The sequence below is a fragment of the Desmodus rotundus genome, chromosome 13, assembly GCF_022682495.2.
Source record: "Desmodus rotundus isolate HL8 chromosome 13, HLdesRot8A.1, whole genome shotgun sequence".
NCBI lineage: Eukaryota > Metazoa > Chordata > Mammalia > Chiroptera > Phyllostomidae > Desmodus > Desmodus rotundus.
Window position 1 is genome coordinate 94306132 of NC_071399.1, and position 12697 is coordinate 94318828.

Here is a 12697-nt window from a genome sequence, read left to right on the forward strand (position 1 = left end):
TGCCCACCTCTGTCCTGACCAGAGGAGATATGGCCCGGAGAGTAAGCAGGGATGAGGCCCTCATGGGATTTGTTGGGTGAACCTTCATTTCTTCCCCAGGGTCCCAAGGGCCCGGCCAAGGCACCTGGTGGCTCCTGTGCCAAACAGAGGAGGAGTGGAGACAGGTCACAGAGAGCTTTCGGGAGAGGACCTCCCTCCGGGAGCGACAGCTCTACAAGCTCCTCAGTGAGGACTTCCTGCCCGAGATCTGCAGCATGATCGCCCAGAAGGTACGGCCGGCCCTGCCCCTGCGCTGGAGCGGTTCCTCCTTCCTCCTCAGGCCGCACACGGGCCTTCCCTGTGGGCTGCGGGTTTTATTCTCCTAGTCCAAGACGTCCTCAGTCTGCTGCTGGCTTCCCCCTCCCATAGTGGTCCCCAGCAGACGTCCCCTGAGCCCCCCGGTAGGTGTCCTGCCCTCCGTACACCTCTGTCTGTGCTTTCTCCCCATCAGCCTCTTACTGTGTGTGTCCCTTTCCCGCCGGGCAGCAAGTCCTGACGGGACGTGTCCTTGTGGCTGCAGCAGCGCCAGCCGCCCCCCCCGCCCCCACCGAGCTCCGCCCCCGATGCCTCCTTCAGGGCACCAGTGCCAGAAACTGTCCCCCCCGGGGTTTTGTGGACACTCACTGACTCCTTACTTGTCCCAAGTCTTTCCCCTCTGCACCCCTCCCCGTGCGGACACTAGTCTCTCAGAAAGCCCACCTCAAAGTCACCCCTCCACGAGCTGTCCCACCGCTCCCTCATGTGTTGACTCATCTCTGCTGTGAGTTGTGGCAGCTTCTGTCTCAGGAACCACATCTGGGTCGCCATCCCAACCCCGGCACCTGGCACTGGGCCTTCCCCGCGGCAGGTGCTCAGTTGCAGGGTGTGGGTTTCATGCCCAGCCTGCCAGCCACGCCTGTGGGTCCGAGGAGGGCCGCCTGTCCTCTGCTGTGTCTGCTTTCCAGCCGCCGGTGTCCTGTCAGCATCCGCTGCCTGGAACACTCACGCAGCTAGGGGTTGTGGAAGTGTGCACCCTAGGAGGCGGGAGGTCACTCCAGACCCTGTCCCCAGCCAGCCTGTGACGGTCTGACAGTGTCCCACTGCCTGGCTCAGTGTGTGTGGCTCTTCCATCAAAGTGACGATGTGATAGAACACGACAGACATCTTGTCATTAAGTATATTCTACCTTGAGTCCTGAAAAGGGAAAAACTTATGTAAACTTACGTTTTCTTCTTAATATTTAGATTTACCCTTTATCTCTCTTTTCCCCTGAGCTCATAGGTGTGCTCTTGTTTAGAGCTAAATGGCCCAGCGTTGCATTAGCTTTGAACTGGCAGCTCTGGGATGGCCCTACTTCCTGATCTCTGGCCTCCTTCTCCCTAGCAGCTGTCAGTTCCTAACTGACGCCCAGCCCTGACCCTCTGACCCTGTGCCGGGCTCTCTCCCATCTTTGTGACCCTGGCAGGTGCCTCCTTGGAAGAAGGCCCGCTCCCCTGCTTTCTGGTCACCACCCCGGGCTGAGTCAGGCTGTGCCTGTCCACACTGCAGGCCGAGCGCTTCCTTACTCCTGCAAGATAAAACGTTTCTTCTCGGCAGTGGTGGTTTTGTTTGTCGATGTTGCTCTTTAGTTTTAGCTACAAGTAACTGGGTGGTAGGGATTCTGATGTCTGTGGTGGCACCAGGTGGCCTAGAGATGACCTGGACTGTGGCCTGGGCTTTGTGCCTGTGCTTAAATCGCAGGAAGCAATCAGGCCTGTGAGCCTCACAGGCAGGATCTGGGCCGGCATTGATCCCCAGGGCACCCGGCCTCACCACTTCAGGGAGTCCTACAGTTTTTACTCCTGGGGAAAATGCCGGCCCCCAGGATCAGTGCTTTGGGTGGTTCTGTGGGGAGCGCTGTACCGTGAGCCAGGCTTGAACAGCTGTGAGATGGGCGAGGTCTGGCGGGGATGCCAGGGGTCTGATGCCCTGCCCTCGGGCGGGACAATTTGGAGGCAATTCCTGGGCTGGTTTCGCTTTCTGGCACGCCTATGATTCAGATGTTGGAACATTTAAAATTGCCCCAGAGGTTCCTAAGCCTCTCCTCATGTTTTTGAATTCTTGTTTTTTCATTCTGTTCTGGTTGAATGTTTATTTCTTCCTTCTGGTCCACACGGTTGATTGGAGTCCCGGTTTCCTTCCCTTCACTGCTGGTTCTCTGTACATTTTCCTTTATTTCACTCTGCATAGCCTTCACCCTTTACTCTTATTTTGCGACCATACTCAACCAATTCTGTGAGCATCCTGACTACCAGAGTTTTGAACTGTATCTGACAGGTTGGCTAGCTCTTCCTCACTTAGTTCTATTTTTGGAGCTTTGATTTGTTCTTTTATTTGAGCTTTTTTGGGGGGGGGGGTGTCTCGGTGCACTTGTTGGGATGTAAGGGGTGGAGCCTTATGTATTCGCCAGGGTGGGTCACCCCATGTCCCTGTGTTGCATCCCACATCTTTATCACTTGGGTTGCTTCTGGAAATTGGCTATCGTGAATAATGCTGCAGTGGACATAGGGATGCGTATGTCTTTGAATTTGTGTTTTGAATTTCTTAGGCTGAATTCCCAGAAGTAGGATTGCTGGGTCATAGGCACTTTCATTTTTAATTTTTTGAGAAATCTCCACGCTGTTTTCCACAGTGGCTGCACACCAGTCTGCATTCCCACTAACAGTGCACTAGGGTTCCTTTCTCTCCACGTTCTCGCCAGCACTTGTTGTTTGTTGATTTATTGGTGATGGTCATTCTGGCAGGTGTGAGGTAGTGCCTCACTGTGATTTTAATTTGCATTTCTGTGATGACTAGTGATGTTGAGCACATTTTCCTGCACCTGTTGGTCATCTATGTCTTCGGCAAAATGTCTGTTCAGATCATCTGCCCATTTCTTTTTTAAAGATTTCATTTATTTATTTTTAGAGAGAGGAAGGGAGGGAGAAACAAGGAGAGAAACATCAATGTGTGGTTGCCTCTCATGCCCCCTACTGGGGACCTGGCCTGCAACCCAGGGATGTGCCCTGACTGGGAATCAAACCTGCAACCCTTTGGTTCACGGGCCAGCACTAAATCCATTGAGCCACACCATCTGCCCATTTTTTATTTGAATTTTTCTGCTGTTGAGTTGTATGAATTAGTTATTTTAAGATACTATAAATTCAGTTTTTATAGTTTACATGTTTAGCTTAAACGTCAGTGTAGTTGAAACTAAGTAGATGTGTAGCGAATGGTTTGGTGCACACGAACTATCCGGAGTAAACGAGCCACAGAGACAGCATGCGGGGATGCCGTGGCGCTGGGCTCGTGCAGAAGGCAGTGGCTGTGTAGCGGGCGCAGGTTTTCTCTCGGGTGCTGAACATGTTTTGCAACTTAATGTAGGCGGTGGCTGCATAACATTGTGCGTGTACTTAATGCCATTGAATTGTACACTTTTAAATTACTGATTTTATGTGAATTTCACTTCGGTAAAACTATGGGAGGAATTTTTACCTATTTGTTCACATGATGGAGAGTGTCTGATTTGTAATAATCATTTACATCTATAAGTTTCTGAGTTTTAAAATTCCCGCTTCATTGTTATCAAAATACCTTAAACTGTTTGTAGTCGATTTGTAATACTTCACCTTAAAAATCTACAAATTGTAACCTTTTGTTACTTCGACATAATTTAACTTTACACTTTTAACAGGGTTCACATACTGCAGGAGGTAAAAAGTTAATGAAAATTAGATCATTTTGGAACTTGTAATACTTGTTGGGGAAGTTCTGCATCCATAAGAATCTCCGTGAGCTCACATGCAGAGGGCGATGGGGTGGCCTCCGGCTCAGCAGTCCTCACAATGTGCACATGTTTGCTTCAGGGCCTTTTTATGTGCACCTGTCACACCTGGGGCTGCACTGGACCCCCCCCCCCCCCCCCCCCCCCCGCCGTGCCCTGTTTTCCTGTGACACTGAGAGGGTGTTTCAGCAGGCAGTGCTCGGCAATGGAACTGTTGTTGATTGTGTGTTGGTGACTGCAATCCCATCTGTAAGGCTGCCACAGAAACAGTGTTGCCTGTCCGTGTCCGTGTGGTCCCTCCGTTTGGGGTTTCTGTTGCCTGACACCGAATGGTCCTCCGGAAGAGCCCTGAGGATTGCAGTGCTTGTCTCACCACAGCTCTGCCTACGCGTCACTTTTATCTTGTTTGAAAGTTTTGTGAGTGGAAGGGCCATTGTGTTGTGCTCTTCCTTTTGGTCATTGATGTGGTTTATCTTCTGTGAGTTTTGTATTTGTGTTCTGTTTGTTTCGGAGGTGACTTAGAATCACCATATTTGTTATAAAAAGACTTATCAGATGTTTGAAAGATTTGTGTAGTTAACTATTTTCTCCCCTTTTCCCCTTCCATTGACTTATCGCGTGAAATGTTTCCATGTTTTCCAGATGACTTGGTGATATTTTTTTTAAATCCTCGCCTGAGGACACGTCTGTTGATTTTAGAGGGAGTGGAAGGGAGAGGGAGGGAGAGAGAGACACAGTTGGTTGCCCCTCACACACGCCCTGACGAGGGATTGAACCCACAACCTAGAAATGTGCCCTGACCAGGAATCGAACCCACGATGTTTCCTTTCATAGGACGATGCTCCAACCAACTGAGTCACACTGGCTATGAGTCATTGGCTTGCATTTCTTTAGTCCTTAAATCTCTGGTCTGATTTAATGTCCCCTTCTACAGCTGCCCTTTGTCACACACGAGCAGAATCATCATTACATGTAAATATGTGTCCCTTTTTCCTTTTTCACTGTGTCTGATGTGTAGAAACTACTACAGTTTGCAGTGTTCCTTTGTCCCCTCCTTTCCCCACCCTGTGAATCGATACACTAAAGGTGTCTGCCTGAGGTCCCTGTGTGGCTGGAGGGAGCAATAGCAGTCATTTTGGTATGTTCCATTGTACTTCTGAGTGACGCTGTTGCCTAAAGGAGATGGGTGAGGAGTGGCGACAGAGCTGGTGGAGTGTGGGGAGGGGCCTTCCTTGGAGAGCTGACTTCGCTCGGGCCGCAGCATCCCGCTGCAGACATGGTATCGACCCTGCGTGACTCCCTGTTCCGGCTGTAGGGTGACGACTGTCGGAAACCTGCGTTCTCTCTGGTCTGTGGAGGCTCTTTATGAGTGCCGTGTTTTGTGTTCAATAATTACGGTTGATACTTTTATTCCTGTCTTATTTCTCCAGTCTTACCCAAACCTGGTTTTAAGGACTGTAAAGAAAATAGTGTAAATTTAATACGCAGTTTCGGTGTTGAGTGGTGACGTGAACAGTGCTGCATTCTCCCCACAGTGGGGCTCCTTGTGTGGGGTCCCCAGATGAGACAGAGGTTTATGTGCATGGCAGATCCTTGAGTCTTCTTCTTGTTGGCGACCTCTGACGAAAAGCTTCGCATTTCTGATAAAGTTACATCTCAAACATGTTTTCTCTTGCAGATGATAGTTACTACTTCCTCCGTAACAATTCCAAATCATAAGCAGTTCTAGCATTTACAGCAGCTCAAAAGACAAGAGCAGAAATTGAAAACAAATGGCTCAGCGCTAGCTTCAGTGTTCTGGGTACAGAACAGCTCAGATTAGTTACACTGGGGACATACAGAGTGAAACTTCAATGAATTATGGTTATAGTCCTCTTTATTACAGTTCTTAGGCAAATTCCCAGTGTATTTAAGGCAAAATGGTGGTCCTTCCCACCAAAGCCCCAATTTTATTCATTGTTTTATTAGTGAGGTGTAAAAGTTAAGGGTTTCAATGGAGAAGCCAGAGAACGTATATGTATGGCCCCTGGACATGAAACACTGCAGGGAATGCTAGTGGGAGGGTGGGTGCGGGGTGGAGGGAAATAGGGGAAAATGGGACAACCGTAATAGCATAATCAATAAAATGTATTTTTTAACAAAGTTAAGTCTTCACAGTGGTGTGCATCGTCGACACTGTGTCCCTGTCTAGCGACCTCGGACGAGGGTGCTCTGCAAGGTTCCACTTTGACCGGGTATGAGGTCCGGAGCCTGGTCTCTGACCCACCTCGCTTGCTTCTCCGGCCAGCACGTCCCCCACAGGCTATCTCCCTGTGAGGGACGACAAACAGTGTCAGCCATTGGCCCGCACTTGGGCCCTGCTTCCAATCTCCATTGTGTTTTACTGTTAGTGTGTTTCCGCGTATACTCATGTGTATTCTTTGGGTGATAAAATGGATTTATAGTCACGCAATTAATTCCCCAGCTATCCAGTACTACTTACTGAATAGACCGAATTCAGAAAACATTGGCTCTCATCTTGGAGTGAAGAACTGATCTTATACCCCTGCTGGCCCCTCCCAGGAGACGCCTGTGCTGGCCCGGATGGAGAAGCAGAAGCGCCGGGAGGAGGAGGAGGAGCGCCAGGTCCTGCTTGCAGTGCAGAAGAAGGAGCAGGAGCAGATGCTGCGGGAGGAGAAGAAACGGGAACTGGAGGAGAAGGTCAAGGCCATGGAAGGTAAGCGGGCGCTCGGTGTGGCCCATGGGCAGATGCATGTGGGGTGGGCGGGGTGCTCCTCCAGGGGTGGGGAGTTTAGAGCCGGTTCTGGCCATGTTCTGGCCAGTGCCCACTCAGTCCTGAATTGTAAGTTGTCTTCTGTGCTGTTGGTTCATCGGTATCCAGCCTTGTTGCCGTGGCTCCTGGGCCACATGGGTGTCGGCCAGGCGAGTCTTCCTCTCCACCTCTCTTTCATTCTCACCTCTGCAATGTCCTCTGTGTGGAATAGAAAAAAATAAATTGTTGATGACAACTGAGTTCACAGGCATTATTTTAAGCACCAGTGAAATCAAACTTGTTTGATCAAAGCCTCTACATAGAACTACCAGGTTTATAGGAAACTCCAGGGGCAGAGGGATGCGCTGGTGACGCCCCACAGCGAGGCCCTCAGTTAAAGCCATCGCGTGGGGAATTCCACCAGAGTCAAGGGGGGTACCAGCCATGTGCGGTGTATGCACCTGTTTGGGTTTGATTCGTGCAAACCAACTTTTTAAGAAGTTATGGAACATGTGGGACGTGTTTGACTCTGACTCAATATTTAATAAACAGACCATTTTATAGTCTTAAAATTCACGTAGAGAAGCAGAGGGCTAAGATGATTTCCAAAAACAATGTGGTAGGAGCCCTCCTTCTACGAGGTGACAAGAGCGACAGTGACTGAGACTCTGGTGCAGGCCCAGGGTGGGCGGTGAGTGCAGTGGGGCTGGACCCGCAGTGCCGGCCTTTGGGGAGCAGGAGGGACCCCCCAGTGAGTGGCACTGGGGCAGCTGCTTACTGATGGGGGTGGGGGAGGGCTGCATCTCTTGCTTCTCCTATAAGAATAATTTCTAGATAGACAAAAGGACAAAACCTTTTTAAAGAAAATACAGGTGAGTATCTTTAAGATATTGAGATAAAATGATTTTTTAAGCATGAAGAGTTCAAACTTTAAGGGGAGAGAGATTGATAGGTTTCACTATGTTAATTTTTTAAAACTTACATGTGGAAGAAACACCATGAACAGAGTGCAAGACAAATCATGGAGCAGAAGAAAATGATTGCACACACAATCAACAGATTATTTAAAGCATTTCTCCAAATCAGTAAGAAATCCAAACTCCAAAGGGAGAAAAGGACAAAGTTTTTGAGCAGGGGATTAATAAACCAGAAGTGTGTTCATTATCACGCCACTCAGAAAAGTGGAAATGAAACCATCCAAATGCCTTGTCACCCCCATCAGTTTGGCAAAATGCTGTTACCTGACCAAGTGAGGCTGCAGTGACCCATGTCAGTAATGGGAGTGGCTATGGCCCCTGTGGCTTCTGGAACGGTGAAGGCAACCCATTCTCCAGTCCGACAGTTCTGTGCTGGTACTGTTTCCTGGAGGGCTTTCATGCGAACAGTAAGAAGTATTGTGTAAAGCAGTCGTTACCGTTACAAAGTGCGACAAAATTGCAGTCAGGTGGAAAATGGGTTATTAACCTGAGAAGCACTGTATTAAAGTCTGGGTGGAAATGTTAAACTCTGACAGCTTGCTTGGTAGACACGTGGGTATCCATTAATGTAGTTGCAAGCTCGAAGTAGTTCTCTTTAAAAAAAACAATTTTTAGAGGTTGTCGATAGCAACCTTTGATTAATTGAAGCAGATACAGAGTCCATCCATGGAAATAATGTAGCAATGGAGATACTGTTGCAGACTTGTGTCAGCTCAAACAGGTGGGCAAGAAAACAAGGCCTGTCCTGATCTCTCCCTTCCGCCTTTTCCCTCCTCCCGACCTCCTGGAAGGGCAGGTGTGTCTCTCTCTGAGGCAGGAAAGGGCCATCCCCGCAGGCCTGCCAGCTCCAGGGCATTGCTCCCTCAGTTCCCAGCCCCACACATCGCTGCTGCCGCATGGGGTGGACAGGAGGGCAGGGGTGTGGATGTGCATGGTGCCATTGTGACCGCAAAGCCTGGAGAGCTGGGGGACGCATAGGAAGGTCTGTATGGTTGGACTTGAGAACCTGGTCCTGAAGCTGCACGTGGCCTTTTTGAGAGAAAGAGGAAAGGGTTCCAGTCGTGGCAAGGATGATCCTCACTCAAACTTCTGTTTTTTTTTCTTTTTCTTCTAATTTTGTTATTCTCCAGCCTTGCTCTTTGCGGGCCCCCCCCCCCCCCCCCTTTCCAGGGCTTCCCTGCTGCCCTCGTCCCTCAGCCTAAACTCAGGATGACCAGGAGGAACACTTGTTTCTGTTTTTCATAAAGCACCCCCTGCACAGAGTCGCCCTGACTACTACAGGGGGGCACAAGTGACGTCATCATGCAGTTCTGTGGCCACGCCTTCCCCCTCCTCTCAGGTGGTGAGGATATGTCACCAATGCCTGGTTCCACAGAGATGACGTGACTCACTTGTACCTCGCTGCCTTGTGTCCACGCAGACCGAGCGAAGCGGCGGAGGCTCAGGGAAGAGCGAGCGTGGCTGCTGGCCCAGGGGAAGGAGCTGCCCCGCGAGTTGTCCCACCTGGACCCCACCTCCCCCATGAGGGACGAGAAGAGGACGAAGGACCTGTGAGTACTTAGCACACGAGCAGCAGCCACTTGTGACCACTACTTAAGCCCAGGCCTTGTGCCAATAAGCACTGACCTCATTGCACCCTTAAAACATCCATGTGGTGGGTGCTGCTTGGTGGTGATGAGCTGCGCCTCCAAGCTGTGCTTTCCTGGGTGATCACTCTGCGTATCAGGAACACTCGGGAGCAAGTGAGGTCTGAGGAAGGGCGTGTTGTCACATGCGCAGCTCGAGGCCATAAGTGAGGTTCTAGAGCGTCGCAGCCACTGCGCCATCATGCAGATGAGAAAAAAACTGCCCCCTTCTTGTGGAAGTACGCTGACTCCCATCTCCCTTCATCCTCATTCTCTGGAGTGTTGCCACGGTCACACACATGCCTTTGACGTCGTTACTGGGTCTCTGCCCAAACTTGGCGCTACCACCTGTGTCCGGGGTCGGGTGCGGGGTGCTGTGGTCACTGCTCTGCTGATTCCTTACTTCATGACCCCGCAGCTTTGAGCTGGACGACGATGTCACCGCCATGTACAAAGGTCAGTTCCTGTCCCCGTTGCGGGTTTCCAGCAGCGCGCTCCGCTGGTGCTGAGCGCTCTCCTCTGGCTCTCAGTCCTAGACGTGGTCAAGGCGCACAAGGACTCCTGGCCCTTCTTGGAGCCTGTGGATGAGTCGTACGCCCCAAACTACTATCAGATTATCAAGGTAGCCAGCCCTGCATGGTCACCCCTCTCGTGACGTGTCTTTCTCCTTGGCTTCCTGTGTTGTGTCTGGTTTGGTGGGTGTGGCCTCATCCCTGTCCTTGAGAGCAAGGCCGCTGGAGGCTCCAGGCTTTTGAGTGGCTCAGAGCAGCGTGATCCCTTTGCCTTGTGCAGATTAGGACGTGTTTCTTCCACCTTCCTGTGACCCAGCACGTTCCGTTGCAGGTCCCCATGGACATTTCAAGCATGGAGAAGAAACTAAATGGAGGCTTGTACTGTACCAAGGAGGAGTTTGTGAGTGACATGAAGACCATGTTCAGGAACTGTCGGAAATACAACGGGGAGAGCAGTGGTGAGTGGGGCAGCGTCAGCTTGTGGGGCACCTGGGCTCGGGCTGCGCCATCATAGCCGAGAGTGAGACACCTTTGCTCTGAGAAACGTGTGTTCCGGTGATCCCGGCCTTTCTTCAGGAGTAGAAGGAGGATGTGCACAAAAACCCCCACAATGGGCCGTGCTAGCTGCACACTGCAGCTGGAGCTCCCTCCCGCCAGGGAGAAGCAGCTGGGGGCCTTTGTGTGTGACAGTGACCGCTGACAGCACGGATGCAGATTGGAGCCGCTCTTCAGTCACCTGCGAACTGCACACAGTGTGCGAGGCTCCGGGGGTGGAGACTCGGAGTCTCTTGTGCCTGGGCTCAGCGTGCTGTAGTTTAAAACCTAAGCAGGCTCAGAGGTTATAGTTAATATTCCACAATTTTGCCCCAAGGCAGTAAAAATTCAGTTACACTCTAGCCACCTAGCCCAGAACCCCTCGGGACAGAAACTCCGACTGCCCGGCCGCTCCTGGTGTGTGTGAGAGGGGAGCCGCCTGTCCTGTAGGAGCTGCCCCTGGAGGTCGGTGGCGTCTCTCCCTGCAGAGTACACCAAGATGTCGGACAACTTGGAGAGGTGCTTCCACCGGGCAATGACGAAGCATTTTCCTGGCGAGGATGGGGACACAGACGAGGAATTTTGGGTCAGAGAGGATGAAAAGCGGGAGAAGAGAAGGAGCCGGGCGGGACGAGGCGGTGGCAGCCAGGTGTGCACGCGCTCTCGAGACCCCGAGGGCCCCAGCAGGAAGCAGGTGCCTACAGAGAATGGAGGGAAAGCGTTGCCACCCGCCCGCCGAGCCCCTTCCTCTGGGGATGGTCCCAGCAGCAGCTCCACGCAGACCCCTCGGGACACAGGGGCTGCCAGCGGCCGGGGCCTTGCTCGCCCCGTGCACTGTGGTGGGACGTCCAGCCAGGCGCCTCTTCTGAACCAGATGGTAAGGAGGCTGGGACTCTGCTGTGTCTGTCCTGGTGGGTGAGGTCACAGGACCAGAGAGCCTTCTCAGGAGGCTCCCTGTGCAGAGATTTCCTTCTCTCTCATTGGTCCGTCCTTCTTCCTTCATGCTAATCTGCCTCAGTATGGGCAAGCACTGGGGCCAGACACCTCGAGTTGGGTGTAGAGGGAAGAGACCCACATGGATGCAGCCTCCTGTGGCATTGGGGTCTCATGGTGGGGGAGGTGAGGGCAGAGGTGACTGGTCACTCCGGCTTGTCTGCCCTAAGTAGGGACAGAGCTCGGGCCAGGGAGCTGCCCTTGTCCACGAGGAGCTTGGCCTCTGTGCCAGCTGTGAGTGAGTGGGCTGTCATGTCCACTCTGTGCTTTCTTTCCTTCCTGCCCCCTTACCTTCACGTGACACCTTGTAGAGGCCTGCAGTGCCTGGAGCTTTGGGCCCTCTTCGCGGATCTGATTCCACCAGCCTGTACGTCTCCTCCAGAGTCCCGGAGCCGCACCCTGGGGAGCCTGTGCAGCAGCGGCAGCCGTTCGCCATGCAGGTGAGTGACCCACTCGTGTGGCCCGGCGAGTCTCAGACTCATGCCCTTCCCAGGTGGGGTGCCATTACCACCTCCTGTGCTGTGGGGTCTGTCGCTGGAGAGGACGCACCATATGCAATAGGTCTGCTGAGCGCTGCTGTCCTCTGTTCTCATTGCCAGCCTCCGGTCGGGATGAACAAACACCGAGGGCCCAGGCTGGGCACGCCCGAGGAGAAGCCCACGTGTGGGGGGCTGGCACACCTCTCCCACGGGGGGTCGCACCCTGGGCCCTTGCCTCTGGGGCACATGAGTGGCCCCGGTCAGGATGGAAGTATGTACCCCCCAGCTCAGTTCCAGCCCGGGTTGATGGCTCCCAGGCATGGAGGGGTTCCAGCCCGGCCCCTGGACTTTCCTGAAAGCTCAGAAATCCCTCCCAGCCACATGTACCGGTCCTACAAATACCTGAGTCGTGCTCACCCTGCCGTCTGGAATGGGAATCACGGTGCTGTGAACCCTGGACCCACGGGGCCTGATGACAAGGCCCTCCTGGAGCCCGGCCCCTCGCACCAGCCACGCAGCCTTGGCCATACATTGGACTCCCGGGGATTGAGACCGCCACTTCCTTCCAGCCAGTGGGCTGAGCGCCCCAGCTTTCTACCTCATGGCATTCCTTCTTCAGGGTACATGCGGCCCCCCTGCAGACCTTCTGGGCACCGGTTGCAGCCACCACCACTGGCACCAGGCCCCCTGTTTGGAGCCCCCTCCCAGCCTCTGCGTGGGGTACAGGGCGGGGACTCCATGATGCAGAGCCCTGAGATGCTGGCCATGCAGCAGCTGTCTTCCCGCGTCTGCCCACCGGGCATTCCTTACCCCCGACCACCCATGCTCCCCCATGTGCCCGGCCCCTTCCCGCAGGGGGCTCACGCTGCACCAGTTGGCATGTCAGCCCCCAAGCCTGCCTTGGGGGACCCAGGGAGGACACAGGATAACAGTGAGGCACAGGAGCCTGAACATGACCCAGGTAATTGACACTTGTCTGACTCCCGGCCCTGAAAGCTGTTGATG

General features: G+C 52.9%; 1 protein-coding gene across 1 annotated transcript in view; it reads left to right on the forward strand.

Annotated features, from left to right (window-relative positions):
* CECR2 (CECR2 histone acetyl-lysine reader) overlaps window positions 1–12697 on the forward strand; it is a 90185-nt gene that overhangs the window by 67925 nt on the left and 9563 nt on the right. Inside the window, 9 exon segments of the mRNA XM_053916436.1 lie at window positions 100–269; window positions 6383–6536; window positions 8970–9099; window positions 9593–9630; window positions 9705–9796; window positions 10018–10144; window positions 10709–11097; window positions 11525–11653; window positions 11813–12653. Coding sequence (XP_053772411.1) covers window positions 100–269; window positions 6383–6536; window positions 8970–9099; window positions 9593–9630; window positions 9705–9796; window positions 10018–10144; window positions 10709–11097; window positions 11525–11653; window positions 11813–12653 — 2070 coding nt within the window.